This window comes from Salmo trutta, chromosome 14, assembly GCF_901001165.1.
Source record: "Salmo trutta chromosome 14, fSalTru1.1, whole genome shotgun sequence".
NCBI lineage: Eukaryota > Metazoa > Chordata > Actinopteri > Salmoniformes > Salmonidae > Salmo > Salmo trutta.
Genome location: NC_042970.1, coordinates 23,665,196 through 23,681,125, shown reverse-complemented (window position 1 = coordinate 23,681,125; position 15,930 = coordinate 23,665,196). Strand labels below are relative to the sequence as shown.

At 41.8% G+C, this 15,930-nt stretch overlaps 1 protein-coding gene across 1 annotated transcript in view; it reads right to left on the bottom strand.

The window, feature by feature from the left end:
* The window catches only part of LOC115207196 (leucine-rich repeats and immunoglobulin-like domains protein 1), a 68,749-nt gene that overhangs the window by 37,272 nt on the left and 15,547 nt on the right, over nucleotides 1–15,930 (bottom strand). Inside the window, exon 2 of the mRNA XM_029774170.1 lies at nucleotides 4,757–4,830. Coding sequence (XP_029630030.1) covers nucleotides 4,757–4,830 — 74 coding nt within the window. The remainder of the gene's footprint in view (nucleotides 1–4,756; nucleotides 4,831–15,930) is intronic.

Genomic DNA, 15,930 nt, shown 5'->3' with positions numbered 1-15,930 from the left:
CAGTTAAGAACAAATTCTTATTTACAATGACTGCCTACCCCGGATGACGCTGGGCCAATTGAGCGCCGCCTTATGGGACTCGCAATCACGGCTGGATGTGAAACAGCCTGGATTCAAACTAGGGACTGGAGTGACACCTCTTGCACTGAGATGCAGTGCCTTAGACTGATGTGTCCATGTGTGTTAAATAGTTAACTGTACTAGAATGCATAAAAGACCGCAATTTTTTTAAATATCGGTATCGTTTTTTTTGGCAAGGAAAATATTGAATATCGGTATCGGCCAAAAATGTGATATCGGTGCATCACTAATCATAAGTATCATGATGTTTTGTTATCATGATATTACCGTGGTACTGGTATATTGCGCAACACTTGTTTGTCAAAAGAGGCAGTGAGTAGTTAGTTGTCTGTCAGGCCTTGGCATTTCTTGCCTATATAGGAAACCACTCAGCAAAAGCTGGTTTGTAAAAGGATCAATCCAGAGAATTCGCCTTCCTGTTTGAGTGAATATAGGTGACACTGTAGACCAAAGCTGTAGAAATGAAGGACAAAGCAGGAGAGACTTCTTACAGACACAGGGACTCTGCTTTCTCTCTGTATCAAACCACATCGATCAGAGCCAATGTTAATAATGTTCATGCTTTTATTTACTACGGTAAAACCCATAACACGGATGGCATTGCAGGCAAAGACACTTTACAGTGACCACAAACGAGTCAAACCACCACTCGAGAGAGAGATTCTCACCGAGTGAGAGGAAGCCTGCAATGGGAATCATTAGGCTATTCATCAGTAAACTACTAGAGCACTTATCCAGGGAACAATCTTCGTGATGTGTTAACAGCCTTATGGGCATGCATAATTACCACTAGATTATAATACGTTTAATAGAAGGCAACAGCAAAAATATAGAATACCCTTAAATCTCTTGAAGTACAGTATATTAACCATTTAACATTCTCCCTAAATAACCAGTGGTTACTCTCGCCAATTTCAATGCCTCATCAGCTCTCCCTGTAAGATCAATCTCCTCTGCTTTCCCTTTGGCTGAATATGCCAACACCCAATTGTTTCCTACTATCTCCATCAAGGCAGCAGTGTCACAGGGGAGCTGTAAAAACAGGGCAGAACAGGGAAACTATTTTGACAACTGGAAGGCATTATGGCTCCATTTTTCACCAAGCTGTGCCCAGAGTTTCCTCAGAAAACTCTCGCTCTTACTGACGGATATACTGTAGAGGAGCACCCAGTCTCTGCCCCATCTACCCCTATTAAATCCATGCTACTGTAGGAGTTGTCATCACTACACTAGGCCTATATATAGGCCCATATCAAATATAACCACAACAGCAAGTCACTATTTGTTCATGAGCACATACATCTCTCATTCTCTTCATATACTGTAATTATTGTAATTATTTTATACAGTTCAAGAATTTAAATGAGTATTACAAAAAATGATATCTAGGACCTCAGACATTTTTAAAACTTAAGCCATCATGACAAGCCATCCATCTTGTCCTAACCAACACAATGGCATTCTGCTACAGAAGCGCCAGTTCAGAGCAGCTCACTGTGAGCTGGACAAATCTGGTTTTTATAGACACCCAACAGTAATGTCCGCTTACCCACCACACTGACTGACCGGCCGCTACTACTGCTAGCATCCACCCAGGCCAGGTCTAAACATAACAGGGACACTTTATTCCCCCCACTAATTCACTTGGCACATTTTCCCCAGAGGTTGAGAGACAAACATTTGGTGTGAAACCCAGCATGGCTTGACTGGACACTTACATAGTGGTCTAAAACTAGGATCTCAATTAATCCTAGTAGGGTTTTATTTTAAAGTTTAGATCCAAAATCATAGTATAGTCCAGTCTGAAATTAATTTAAATAAATGTAGACCTGATTTATGAGATTATCATATTTTACTCTATCATTTTCAGATTAAGATTGAGGATAAAAGGTATTTGTTGATCAAATGTTTTTACATTTACATTTTAGTCATTTAGCAGACACTCTTATCCAGAGCGACTTACAGTAGTGAATGCATACAGTTCGTACATTTTTTTTCTTCCTGTTTTTCTTCCGAACCCACAACCCTGGCGTTGCAAACACCATGCTCTACCAACTGAGCTACAGGGAAGGCTGATAACAAGTAGGCTAACCTATATATTTGTTTAATGTTCTCCTTCCTTACGTGATGCATTGAGTGAGTCTCTGTGGACCTTTCTTCAGACCAGGCCAAACCATGAGGCATATCCGTTTGATCATAAATTATAGAGGTAGCTCCAGCCGACCAGCGAGCCGTCCACAATGACTGCCCATTAATCTCCACCTCTCTCCCTACACAATGTGTGCAGTAAACTTTTAAACGCCCAGCTTTTTGAAGTGCCAAGAGAGGGGAAAAAGTGCATGCTTTGTAATGAGCGAGAGTGAATGGCAGTTCCCCTGTGCCCAACCCCCATCCACACACGTTTTGTAAACAGACAATTCACACAGACTGAAATATCCACCTACGAATGCATCTCCTCCTTCCAACAAGTCAAATGAACTGGGATACGAGTTAATGGGATCACATACAGTCTCAATTGAAAACCAGAGAAGAAAGTCTCCTTTGTGGCGTCTACAAACGTGGGGAAATACACGGCTTAAGTGATTTACAGATTAATTCAATGCAATAAAACCATTCAATTTGAAAACAAGAGTATGTCACAGCTTAATCTTGACCAATAAGGTACTTACAGATAACAAGTAGGCTAACCTATATATTTGGTCTAGACATGATCCGCCAGGCACCAGATATCACACCACAATGTTAGCATTTAGCCATTCCAGATGAGAAACTTGTCCCCATTGCTCTAGTAATGGTGTTGAAGAAAGTATAGTACTATATACCTATGCATCAGTGTTACATTATGCCATAAACACCACTGTGGTGCTAGAGGGCAATAAGGCATCATTATTCACATTTTAGAGGACTTTTAAAACGATGCATTCCTCACTTCCCAGGGGAAGACAAACTGCCTCAAGCAGGAACCTGGGAGTCTGAGAAGATTCACTTTTTAACCCCCCAGCCCAAAAAAAGACTTGTATAAATATCTCTCTCCTCAACATTCCTGCTAAACAGTTGAATTGTCCTTGAGGAGTCACAATTGCCATTGAAACAGTGGTCCCATTGCGGCTTGAGCCAAAATGATGATTGAAAAAAAAGTAACTTGTCTATATACAACCTGTGTCATTTCAATGGGATGAGGACTGAAATGTTCTCAATTTCAAGACACATTCCAAGAAAATGTTTCTCAATTGGCTCATTTCCTAAACAAACCTGCAGACTGTGTCCCCATTGTGGCCAATGATGTCTTGAGAATACAAGCTTACTTTACTAGAAATCCAATTTGTGGGCCACGGCCACAGAACCAAATAGGGGATTAAGGACTAATATTGTAAGTGTCAAATCTATTTATGAGGTGATGTTAAGACAACACAGAGGTTGAAATCCAATGAGATTTAAACAAGTCAATTTCCTTGTAAAAATTATTTGCCCAAATACCTAAGTAGATATTGTTTAGATTGTTGGAAATCTATCTTCCTAATTGACACGATTTAGTTATATAGGCTATTTCCTCCCAAATGTATACATTTTTGGTCATCCTTGAAGTAGCCTATTCAGAGGTGGGGAGTAGCCTAATACGTCAATAAAGCCTATTATTGAAGGGGATAACAACTGAAAGCAACTTGTTAAGTAGTTTCAGATTCAGTGGAAATGACAAATCGACAAAGATGCTGTTTTGACATTATCCGTATTCCGCTGTCCATGCATGAAAAGCCCATTTGGGTTCTGGTGTGCCGCAATGATGTGAGGCATAGGCTACAAAGTAATAAGACAAGCATGCAATCAGGCAAGTTACAACTCCATAAAAGTGAATTGAAATATTAATTTATGTCCTTGCAACAAAGATTCCGACAGTAAAGGGGGCTGCGTTCCCTGCGGCAACATTGTATCTTATCCTGATATAGGGTGGTCAATTAATACGGCAGCTCGAATCTACTTACAGGGAAACTGTCCGAATCGGCAGGTCCAGCGGTGTATCTGTCAAATCCAAATGACTACAGTCCACAGAATCTCCATTGCAGGTACAGTTCTGAGCACATGGTAAATCTGAGCTCAAACCGTAATTGATTAACAGTTCCAGCGAGAATACTAAATAAAAACCATAGTGAGAAACCGATCCAATTCGCTCCAGGGGCGCCGCCATTTTGTATCCAGTTTAATCGAGCGGCCACTGATCTCTCCTCAAATTGGAAATATGATACCGTTTTAGAGATAGTGAGGTCTGTTATAGTACATCAATTGCGTTGTGCTAAAATTAAGTAAAAACAAACACTTGTGGTGTAGACAATAGGTCTACTCTTCCAAATTAATAATTTAAAACAAGTTATCAGTCCAACTTTCTCCTCGTGTCCTATGTGGTCTGAAATCAAAGTTCAATCACGGTTTACTTAGCAATAAGGCTACAAACTTGTCAAGTAAACATCAATAAATGCAAGTAGAACTTGTCAATAAAAGGCTGAAAACGAGGACTCTTGGCAGAGCGATTCGTTTTGGCAAACATTGAAATAATAGGCAAAAAGAATATGGCAAACATCAACGGCGGCTCCACATTTTCAATACAACTTTCAGCATGTCAAACATACAAGTGACACACACATTTTCCTAGAATAAATGGACAAATTATCTAAATACTAGCCTATGCGCGTTGCCTCGGCACTCAAAATAAACGTTGAAACGTATCTTCTCTTCATCGCGGGCTTGGAATGTTGGCTAAAACGTGGACTGTGTTACAATGTTCCATTGCTATGCAAATGTAGCAGCCAAAGTTTAGTGCCGAAAACTATCGTTGACTTCTCGTTTATGACGCTTGCAAAACGCCAAAAAAAAGAAACACCTTGCTAATAGTGCCAATTGATCCCAACTTCGCCGTACACTCGACGCGTTATGATATCTGAAGAGCCAAGGAAATGTTTATCAGATGCTGTCCGATTATTAACAAATTCAGTCCCCAACTTCAGACTGTATCCACTATGAGTTGTTTCTTCTGGATTTAGTTTACTTTTTTCATTCTTCGTTCGATAGTAGTCCCACTTTGGATGCACAAGGGAACCTCCCATTTCCCTTGCAATTGGCTGTTCAAATTTGAGGAACGGTAAACTCCTAATCTCACTGGCTGTTTAGGATTCTACAGGCGGTTCGACTGCCAGTGACCAGCTGTCACTCACCAGTCGTTGACCCAACCCATGTTTCTCACCCCGGGTGTGAAACCGCACCACCTCCTTTCATGCTCACGGCGTCTTAAAGGGGTAATCAGCAGTTGCTGCATACATTTTGGGACTTATACATTAACGATATGTACCCATTGATTCTCGACTAATATAACTTATAAAGGCCTCATGAGTTTAGTTCAATTGTCGTACCCCATCAGAACCCAAAATATAAGATTGTTTTACTCCAATGTTTGTAAACAAAGAAAATGTAAACACACACTATGTAGCCTCAAAACATGGTTAAAACGATCATGTTGATATCTAGGAATTGGAGAGTGATACAATTTATCCAGCCCCATCCCTCAGCTTTTTACCAAACCAGGGGTGGGGATTACGCAATGTTATTGTTTTTACTGCTGAGTGCCGCTTTAAAGTGACAAGGACCAGGTTAAAGCGTATAATCGGACAATGATAGCCTTCCGTAATAGATAGCAGTGGAAATGCTGCAAATACTGTATATCATTCTGATACTATTGTAAGGGAATTCTGCCCTATGTGCACACAAGTGACCACCGGAAACTTCTTTGATCAGAGGTTAGTTTGTTTAATAAGGATTGCAACCCGGAGTATACACTTACAGTAATTTGCAAGTAACACACTCAGTACAAAGATGGTGTTTTCCCTTTTTATCCCTTACTGAGGATCACCCCGCCCAGGGTGATGTCCCTTAACTTTAATACCATATAACCTCATTCAGTATGCATTGAATGCAAAGTAAGGGAGTTGAGCTTTGTTTGTTATTAACATAGGGACTGTCCTATAGTAATTACATTGTTATTATACAGGTATAAGTAGTGTTACCATTTAGTTTACAAACAAAATGTAAAATCCATTATTGTTGCAATGATGTTGAACTTTTCCTCATTTAAAAAGGAGAAAAGATCTTAGTTGGAGTTGAGTTGTGAGTGTGTATTCAAAATGATCTTTACGTGATTCAGAGGTGTCCTATAATGGGGCTCATGATAGCGCATAATTCTTCCCAAATGGTGAAGTCATGTCCGCCCGTTGTCTCAAAATGCACATCTGCAATAAATTGTTGAACTTGTCAGCCTTTAGGTCTTGTGAACTGTTTTTTCCATTTACTTTTTTGTGGCTATTACAGGTCCTATTGATTAACTCAGTATGAGCTATTGCTACATGTTAGGATCCTGAAGTCCTGAATTGTCATGCAATTAATGAATCACTACACTGGGGACATGGATATTCACACCTGCAGCACTGCAGATGGTTCTGTAGATGAGTTCCTTTTTCATTTTGCAATTAATAGTTCTAGGTTTCACATTGCTTCACATTGAATCAGAAGTATTGAGCTTTGCATAGACAGTGTGCTAGCCCACAGGTGGGGTGAGGTGTTTGTTGCATGTTGTCCCTGATGTTTCTTTGACTGAAACTATGGGCGGTTGAGGGGATACAATCACAGCCATCTGAAATATGTGGCCTTGCATTTTAATGTTATTTTAACAGATATGGCATTTAGATCAGGTATTTTGGTGGTCTATTTTGAGAATACTGTTGACATGTTTTCCAATATGGTTTATCTGGTGGTGGGGCTTCTGTCAATGATTTGGTGCGCAAATGACTTTTGTGTGACTTGTGGAGTCATAATTCTGCTGTACCAGCTGTGAATGCGCATGAGGATCTGTGAAATTGAACCTTAAAGTTAATCTTGTTGATAACAAATGAAATATTAGTAGAATTATTTCACAGAGTTATAATTCACCTTTGCCCAGTGAAGGTCTACATGCCATCAAATTAAATGTTATTCATTGTACAAAAAATGTAACAATCACTAGATAATGTACCAAATAAACTAAAAAGATAGAAAGATAGCTCACCAGATATTTTACACTTTGTTGAATACACGTACTGTAAATGTGTGTGCTGAATTACTACATGCTGTGAAGAAAATAATGTGAAATTCACTCCATCACAACACAAGACAATGACACCATCCTCCATACATGTATGTAGCCTGAACAACTTTGAATGGATTGACGGATTGATTTATGAGTGTGGCTGCTCGGTCTCAGGGAGAGAGGATCCACAGCGTGAGGAAGGCATTAACAGCTACCACAACTGGACTTCTTTCCCTGTGGCCCCCATCTGTGAAGTTTGACTGATGGGAGAGTGGACGGGAATTTCTCATGAGAGTGTGCTGTAAAGGAGGTAATGAGCGCATTAGATGAGCGAAGCTCCTTCTCTCTCTCTCTGTGTGCATGGATGTTTTTAACACCAACACCAACCAATATTGACTTTGATCTCAGGCCCTTCTTATGAACACATTTTCCTTAATGAACAAGTCTTATATATTGAAAAACATTTTTTACAGCTTTTTAGTGTACACCTAATATGTTCCCTCTGTTGATGATGTTAATTATTTATTAAGGTTGAACCAATATTACATGTCACAAAAATGAAATACGAAATTATGTGAAATTGAAGGAAACAATAATGTATGTTGACGTATGATGTACGTCATTCCAATGGTGTACATATGATGTACAATATTCCATTATGTTTCTATACAATAACAATAGCATAATATATTTAATATGCCATATACTATTTTTTAACAGTTTCACTAATTCAATTTAATTAACTTAATCATTATGACACACCTCTCACCACTGTCATTGGTTACACTAATTGCACTGTGTGTCTACATAACCTGGTTCAAGTATTCATGACATTACCCTGAGGAAGGCACAGTGATGCCGAAACGTTGGTAAATACCCATTAAATTGCTGGGAGATTATACATGGAGTGTGCGATTTTCTTTATTTTGATAGTTTAACACCAACCATACCATGCGTTTGCGCAGCTGGAATGGGATGAAAGTGGGAAGTGCAGGCCAGGCAATTAAAAAGAAGGTGCAATGCATAAAGATGTTTGGACTTGGTATGGAGAGGATGGTGCTGAGGAGAATTTTGTTGGTGTTAAATACTTTTCACATTGTGAGATTATTCCAGAGTTTATTGAGGGACGGAGGCTGGAAGGGGGGATTGTGGGGCCCAGAATGATTTGTCACGCTTGTCTTACAGGAGTCTTCGAAGATAACAAGCCATCTGCTTGAGCCTTTCATCAACAATAAAATTGAGAGGTGTGAAACGAGGCATCAAACTCTCATTGGATGGCTAATGGGTGTGCGTGATGCCTTGCTATTGGGTAGCATAGACAGTTGGACATGTCCTGTGATACAAGGCCGTTTGCTAAGTGGCGTAATGCGTGATCTAAGAGAGAGCAGCGGGGAAAGCAAAGGCACACAGATGTAGGTGGAAATATGAAAGGACAACACTCAGTAATAGAGTTAAGGGCTCTTGGGAAGAAGTGCAAGTTTCAGTTGCACTCTTTTGAGCACTCACTCTCTGCTAAAGGGACTATTATATCTTTCACTTATCCCTTTTAATCTCTTGTATACGCTCTCAACTTGTCCAATTTGGGTCAGTGTATTGAGAGATGTTTCTGTTTGTAGAAAACCAGAAACAAGTATTCCACACAGGTCATGAACTTAACACCTGTCGCTGGAGGAGGGTGAAAACAAAGAGCGTCCTGAATAGACAAGGCTTTAGTGTGGTGCAATGAGTTCCACACAACCAACCACTCCCCACCCAGGTGTCCAAACAAGATGGCTGGATTTTCTTTTTTTATATTTATTGAAAGTGTGTACTAACATTTACATTTCTCACCATTGTTTGTTTAATGAAGTGAGTAAATCTCACTCAGTTCTTCCAAGTTGCTGTCATTGGCCAGGGCTTGCTGCTCAGTGGCGCAAGGCAATGAGCTATGCCTCCTCCTCCTTTTTCCCAACCTGCTCCACTGAAGGGTGGGCGTGGCATACACTCCAACACTGTCTATTACTCATGTACCTCAGTCAATGTCAACTACAGTGAAGGCATCCATTGTTGAAAACAGGGCTGTGTCTACAGTTTTGTTTCCATTTCTTTTCAACAGATGTTTACCTCTGTCGTACGTCCCTCATGTCCTTACATCAGACAAAGTTGAACACAGTGCACTGGTTGAGTCAAGGATTCGGTTGGGAGGAGAACGGGTGACTTATTTGTTTATTTGACTGTGTTTGTTTTAATAGGCCTTGAAGCGATGGCCTGGAGCAGTTTTTGTTCTGTCCCAGGATAGGAATGTAATAGCTCTTTGAAAGGTGACTTCTGTGTAGCGTGGCCGCCCAGCATTTGTCTGGGAGCTTTCTTTGTTCTGTGCTTTTAGTGCGAATGCATTAGTGCCAAGACTTTCTCTCTCTCTTTCTGTCCCTCTCTTCAAGTTTGTGCTTCATAGGCCCCAAGAAAGACTTAAAGGCCCAGTGCAGTCAGAATTCAGCTGATGCAACTAGCACTGTAAAAGTACTGTATAAAACAATTTTATCAGTGTTATTTCCTGATAGTTACTGGTTGAAAATACAATCTACACCTGAGCTTCTAATCAGCAGGTTTGCATGTGTAAGGCTTTCCATGGTGACATCACCATGTGGTAAATTAATTAATATTGATATAGAAATGTCTGCATTGGGCCTTTAAAGTAATCTATTACAGTAAGGTACTTAAAGCTCCGTTTTCATCTCAAGTAGTATGGTGCCGACAGAGATGTTCGCTTCGCTATGAGTTTCTACTGACTCTGAAAAACACCAAAAGAAAGATGCCCAGGGTCCCCTGCTCATCTGCGTGAATGTGCCTTAGGCATGCTGCAAGGAGGCATGAGGACTGCAGATGTGGCCAGGGCAATAAATTGCAATGTCCTTACTGTGAGATGCCTAAGACAGCGCTACAGGGAGACAGGACGGACAGCTGATCATCCTCGCAGTGGCAGACCACGTGTAACAACACCTGCACAAGATCGGTACATCCGAACATCACACCTGCAGGACAGGTACAGAATGGCAACAACAACTACCCGAGTTACACCAGGAACACACAATCCCTCCATCAGTGCTCAGACTGTCCGCAATAGGCTGAGAGAGGCTGGACTGAGGGCTTGTAGGCCTGTTGTAAGGCAGACATCACCGGCAACAATGTCGCCTATGGGCACAAACCCACCGTCGCTGGACCAGACAGGACTGGCAAAAGGTGCTCTTCACTGACGAGTCGCGGTTTTGTCTCACCAGGGGTGATGGTTGGATTCACATTTATCGTCGAAGGAATGAGCGTTACACCGATGCATGTACTCTGGAGCGGGATCGATTTGGAGGTGGAGGGTCACAGCATCATCGGACTGCGCTTGTTGTCATTGCAGGCAATCTCAACGCTGTGCGTTACAGGGAAGACATCCTCCTCCCTCATGTGGTACCCTTCCTGCAGGCTCATCCTGACATGACCCTCTAGCATTACAATGCCACCAGCCATACTGCTCGATATGTGCGTTATTTCCTGCAAGACAGGAATGTCAGTGTTCTGCCATGGCCAGCGAATCCCATTGAGCACGTCTGGGGCCTGTTGGATCGGAGGTTGAGGGATAGGGTCATTCCCCCAGAAATGTCCGGGAACTTGCAGGTGCCTTGGTGGAAGAGTGGGGTAACATCTCACAGCAAGTACTGGCAAATCTGGTGCAGTCCATGAGGAGGAGATGCACTGCAGTACTTAATGCCGCTGGTGGCCACACCAGATACAGACTGTTACTTTAGATTTTGACCCCCCCCCCCCTTGTTCAGGTACACATTATTCCATTTCTGTTAGTCACATGTCTGTGGAACTTGTTCAGTTTATGTCTCAGTTTACCAAGAATGTAAAGATAACTGAACTAAATGACTACCGCCCCGTAGCACTCACTTCTGTCATCATGAAGTGCTTTGAGAGACTAGTCAAGGATAATATCACCTCCACCTTAGACCCACTTCAGTTTGCATACCACCCCAATAGGTCCACAGACGACGCAATCACCATCATACTGCACACTCCCCTATCCCATCTGGACAAAAGGAATACCTATGTAAGAATGCTGTTCATTGACTACAGCTCAGCATTCAACACCATAGTACCCTCCAAGCTCATCATCAAGCTGGAGGCCCTGGGTCTCCTGGACTTTCTGACGGGCTAGCCCCCAGGCGGTGAAGGTAGGAAACAACATCTCCACTTCGCTGACCCTCAACACTGGGGCCCCACAACGATGCGTACTCAGCCCCCTCCTGTACTCCCTGTTCACCCACGACTGCATGGCCATGCACACCTCCAACTCAATAATCAAGTTTGCAGACGACACAACAGTAGTGGGCTTGATTACCAACAACGACGAGACAGCCTACAAGGAGGAGGTGAGGGCCCTCGGAGTGTGGTGTCAGGAAAATAACCTCACAGTCAACGTCAACAAAACAAAGGAGATGATCGTGGACTTCAGGAAACAGCAAAGGGAGCACCGCACCTATCCATATCGACGGGACAGTAGTGGAGAAGGTGGAAAGTTTTAAGTTCCTCGGTGTACATATCACAGACAAAGTGAAATGGTCCACCCACACAGACAGTGTGGTGAAGAAGGCGCAACAGCGCCTCTTCAACCTGAGGAGGCTGAAGAAATTTGGCTTGTCACCCAAAACCCTGACAAACTTTTACAGATGCACAATCAAGAGCTTCCTGTCGGGCTGTATCACAGCCTTGTACGACAACTGCACCACCCTCAACCGCAAGGCTCTCCAGAGGGTGGTGCGTTCTGCACAACGCATCACCGGGGACAAACTACCTGCCCTCCATGACACCTACAGCACCCAATGTCACAGGAAGGCCAAAAAGATCATCAAGGACATCAACCACCCGAGCCACTGCCTGTTCACACCGCTACCATCCAGAAGGCAAGGTCAGTACAGGTGCATCAAATCTGGGACCGAGACTGAAAAACAGCTTCTATCTCAAAGCCATCAGACTGTAAACAGCAATCACTAACTCAGAGAGGCTGCTGCCTACATTGAGACCCAGTCACTGCCACTTTAATAAAATGATCATTAGTCGCTTTATACAATGCATTCTAAATAATGCCAATTTAATCATGTTTACATATCTCACATCACATGTATATACTGTATTTTATACCATCTATTGCACCTTGCCTATGCCGCTCGACCATCGCTCGTCCATATACTTGCGTGTACATATTCTCATTCACCCCTTTAGATTTGTTTGTATTAGGTAGTTGTTGGGAAATTGTTAGATTTCTTGTTAGATATTACTGCACTGTCGGAACTAGAAGCACAAACATTTCGCTACTCTTGCATTAATATCTGCTAACCATGTGTATGTCACAAATAAAATTTGATTTGATATGAAATCATTTCTGGTTAACAATTAAGTGCCTTACTGTGATTATTTTCAATTAAAGGAATGATTCACCCATTTTGAATGTTATATTGTTTTTGTCCATCTCTGAGAGATGTTCTATCTATTCCTTGGGTCATTTAATGTTTTCATGTGTATCTGAGCTATTGCCGTTCAAGCAGGCATAAATTCAGCTGGTATGACATAGCATTGCGATAAAGCCGCTCTCACTACACTGTAAGTTAATAAGAATACACATTTTACATCACGAAAACGTCTATCATACTTGTCATATTTCAATACTGGCCGATGTCATAACACGTGAGGTTCTTCTCTTGAATGAGCCATTGATCATATTTTTGCAATATTCCTACCTGGAGAAATGTCATTTAATACAGGGTGTAACACATGTCTCCTACAATATTTGTCTGCCTATTCAGTCCAGGGTGCATTGCATGGTGCCCCTGCATTTCTGTTGCGAATGTCAGACTCCATTCTCTGAGGCACATCGATCTGCAGGTTGAACATGGTGTGACTGATAGTGCAGTTTGTTTAGGTGATTGTACAGCTAACTAGCTACTTCACATGCTGATATTGACTTTAGTATTATTGCTACCTAGCTAGCTACCAAGCCAGCCCATAGAGAGAGCACTGCATTGTGGGTTTTGTAGTCGACTTGAGCTGCAACAGATTTCCACAATGATATTTATGTTGCTACCAACGTTATTATAACGACAAAATGAAACAATTGATCACAAAAATATTGTTCTGATATATTAGTGTTATTTAACACTGTAAATTATATGAATGAGTGGTTTTGCGTGGATTTTTCCTTTAAAATGGTCGAAAATAAACAAAAATAGCTTTTTAGCAAAGAACAATTTCTCAAGCAAGAATATTGCTATGACTGTCTGGGAGTGGTTTGAGTGGGGAGGGGAAAACTGAAAATAAGCAGTTATTGGCAGAGAGGTTTGGAACTCTCTTTCTTAAAGGTCTATTAACTCATTTATCACATGGTGATGTCACCATGGAAGGCCAAAATTCCCTCCCACCAAAACAGGCTGAAATTTCAGGCGGTCTTTTCAAATAAGCTCTTACACTAAAAGGGCATTATCATAATTTTCACAATTTCACTGTATTATTCCAAAGTCATATTGTGGAAATATATATAAAACACAGGAAAATCATGTCTACAGGTGTTTTATGTTAAAGCTAGGTTCAATATAGTGCAGTTCTCTGCCTAGCCTACTATGGGTAGAGAAAGTAATACATTTATACTATAAACACTTAAGAATAAGTATATATTCTAATTTTGCGTCACCATTGACTGCACATTGGTAGAGTGTTTACAAATCCACTAAGTAGTTTAATAAGCAAGCTAAATCAGAATGACCCCTGGGTATAAATTAAATTATGCCTTCAAACATGCTCAATAAAAGTACAGGCCAGAGGTGGAAAATTCAATTTATTTGAAGTAACATGATCCCCATTTACCTCCACAAAGGAACATATGGCCTCTCCCTCTGTGTGTGTTGTATATGTTTACGAGTAATTCATATGACATCATTATATTATCTTAAGTGTATCATTAACTGTGGAGAAATGGTAATTAGCGCTTGTGTTAGCTCTAGCAGTAGGGCTGGTCAGCTTTGCCTGTGCTGTGTGATGTGTTCCATCCCAGTCTGACAGGATAGACAACTTGCACAGACATACAAATTGAGATTCTCACTCCTCTTTGCTGAACCAATGTCAGTAATTTGCTGTAATAAGTTTACATATGACTGAGTTTATGCCAAAAAAGGCCCCAATAACATGCTATCAGTGAAATGAATTAACGTGAATAAGACTCATTAGGAAGACTTTGTTGAGGACTTGTATAGCTATTGGAAATTAAGAAAAAAAACTATGGTTATCCCTCCATTCTACTCTGACAAAGTGGGACTGGTGAATATGAGGTTCTGGCACTCTTCAATGGGACTGGAGGGCTGTGGCTCGCTCATGCAGAGAGCTCCCAGCCCCACAATGCCCCTCTATACCTGAAGCAAAGAACAGCCAGCTGCTGCTACAGCGGCTTTTTCCCTGGGCTGAATAGAGCCACTCTGAATGGAGCGAAGGACAGGGTAGTTGAATAAGGAGAGAGTGAAGGATGGAAGGAGGGAGGGAGGATGGTAGAGGGCTGCCCAAATCCATCATTACCCCCATAGAGTGCAGTGCTCACTGGGCCGGTTATGACAACGAGGAGGGGGCTTGGTTTAATGGATCATAATAGAAATTAGCATGGTGTAATGAACCTGCTGGAAAAGCCATTATTTAAGCAGATCAAAGGAGAAAGTTAGTTCGGAGTGCAGAATCTGCTGCCTCCAGCCAAATCTTAATTGGCAGAGGGCCTTTGCCTCTATTAATTTAACGCTACGAAAGCCAAAGTGAAAAAGTGTGTTCAAAAGTAGATTTACTGTTGAAAAAACAGACCTAGATTTTCTGTATTACAGTTTTTCATCATAGTTTGTAAGTTTTCATTAGCATATTCGGCAACATTCTCTAGTTTTCTCCTGGGGTGTCTAGTAAAAACAGTTAACCATTGATGACCTACCACCACCTCTCTGATCCTCTCTGTCATCATCCCAACCGAGGCTCAGCGTCAGCCCAAGCTAACCTGATGATCGTCGTCCTCTGTGTAACCCCCCTCGTAGTGTAATGGCAGAGATTTCTCCAGTCGACCGACAGTACGTTGGCTGCAGCTGCTGAGCGTATGGCTGCCTGGCTGCCCCCAGGCCTTTGCTGCAGCTAATAGGATCATGGCTGCCACGTTATGCACACTTAGGACCCACAGTGCAGCTCTGTGGGCTGTGTACCTGGGTGTGCACTGGACTGTGGGAAATACAGGAGGGCTCTACTCTACTGAATCCTGTCCTCAACAGAAACCACTGAGGGGGATGGACTGGTGCTTTGGAAAGTATAAGGAGAAGCCATTGAGGAAAGTTTCATGATGTTTAATCCTACAAGTTTCTAAAGAGTGAAACATTTACCATAACTTTACTATCTTTTTGAAGCAGATACTTCGCCATAGCATAATAAACCATTTAAAAAGTTCATAAATGATACTTCCCATCAAATTGCACAACTCAGTGAGAGAAAGTGGTAATAATTGTGACCGAACCCTCAAGTAGCCCAACCGACCACTTCAACCTCTTACACAGAAGGAGCGTGTGACAGCGGTCCCATACACTGTTATAGAGGGTATGTGGGATTAACCAAGGGCTCATCTGGGACCCCTTGAGACCGGCCAGGGCCATTTGGTGCTGTGGTGAGTGCAGGGGACTGAATGAGGCTCTCCCAGAGACGTCCATTTTGTT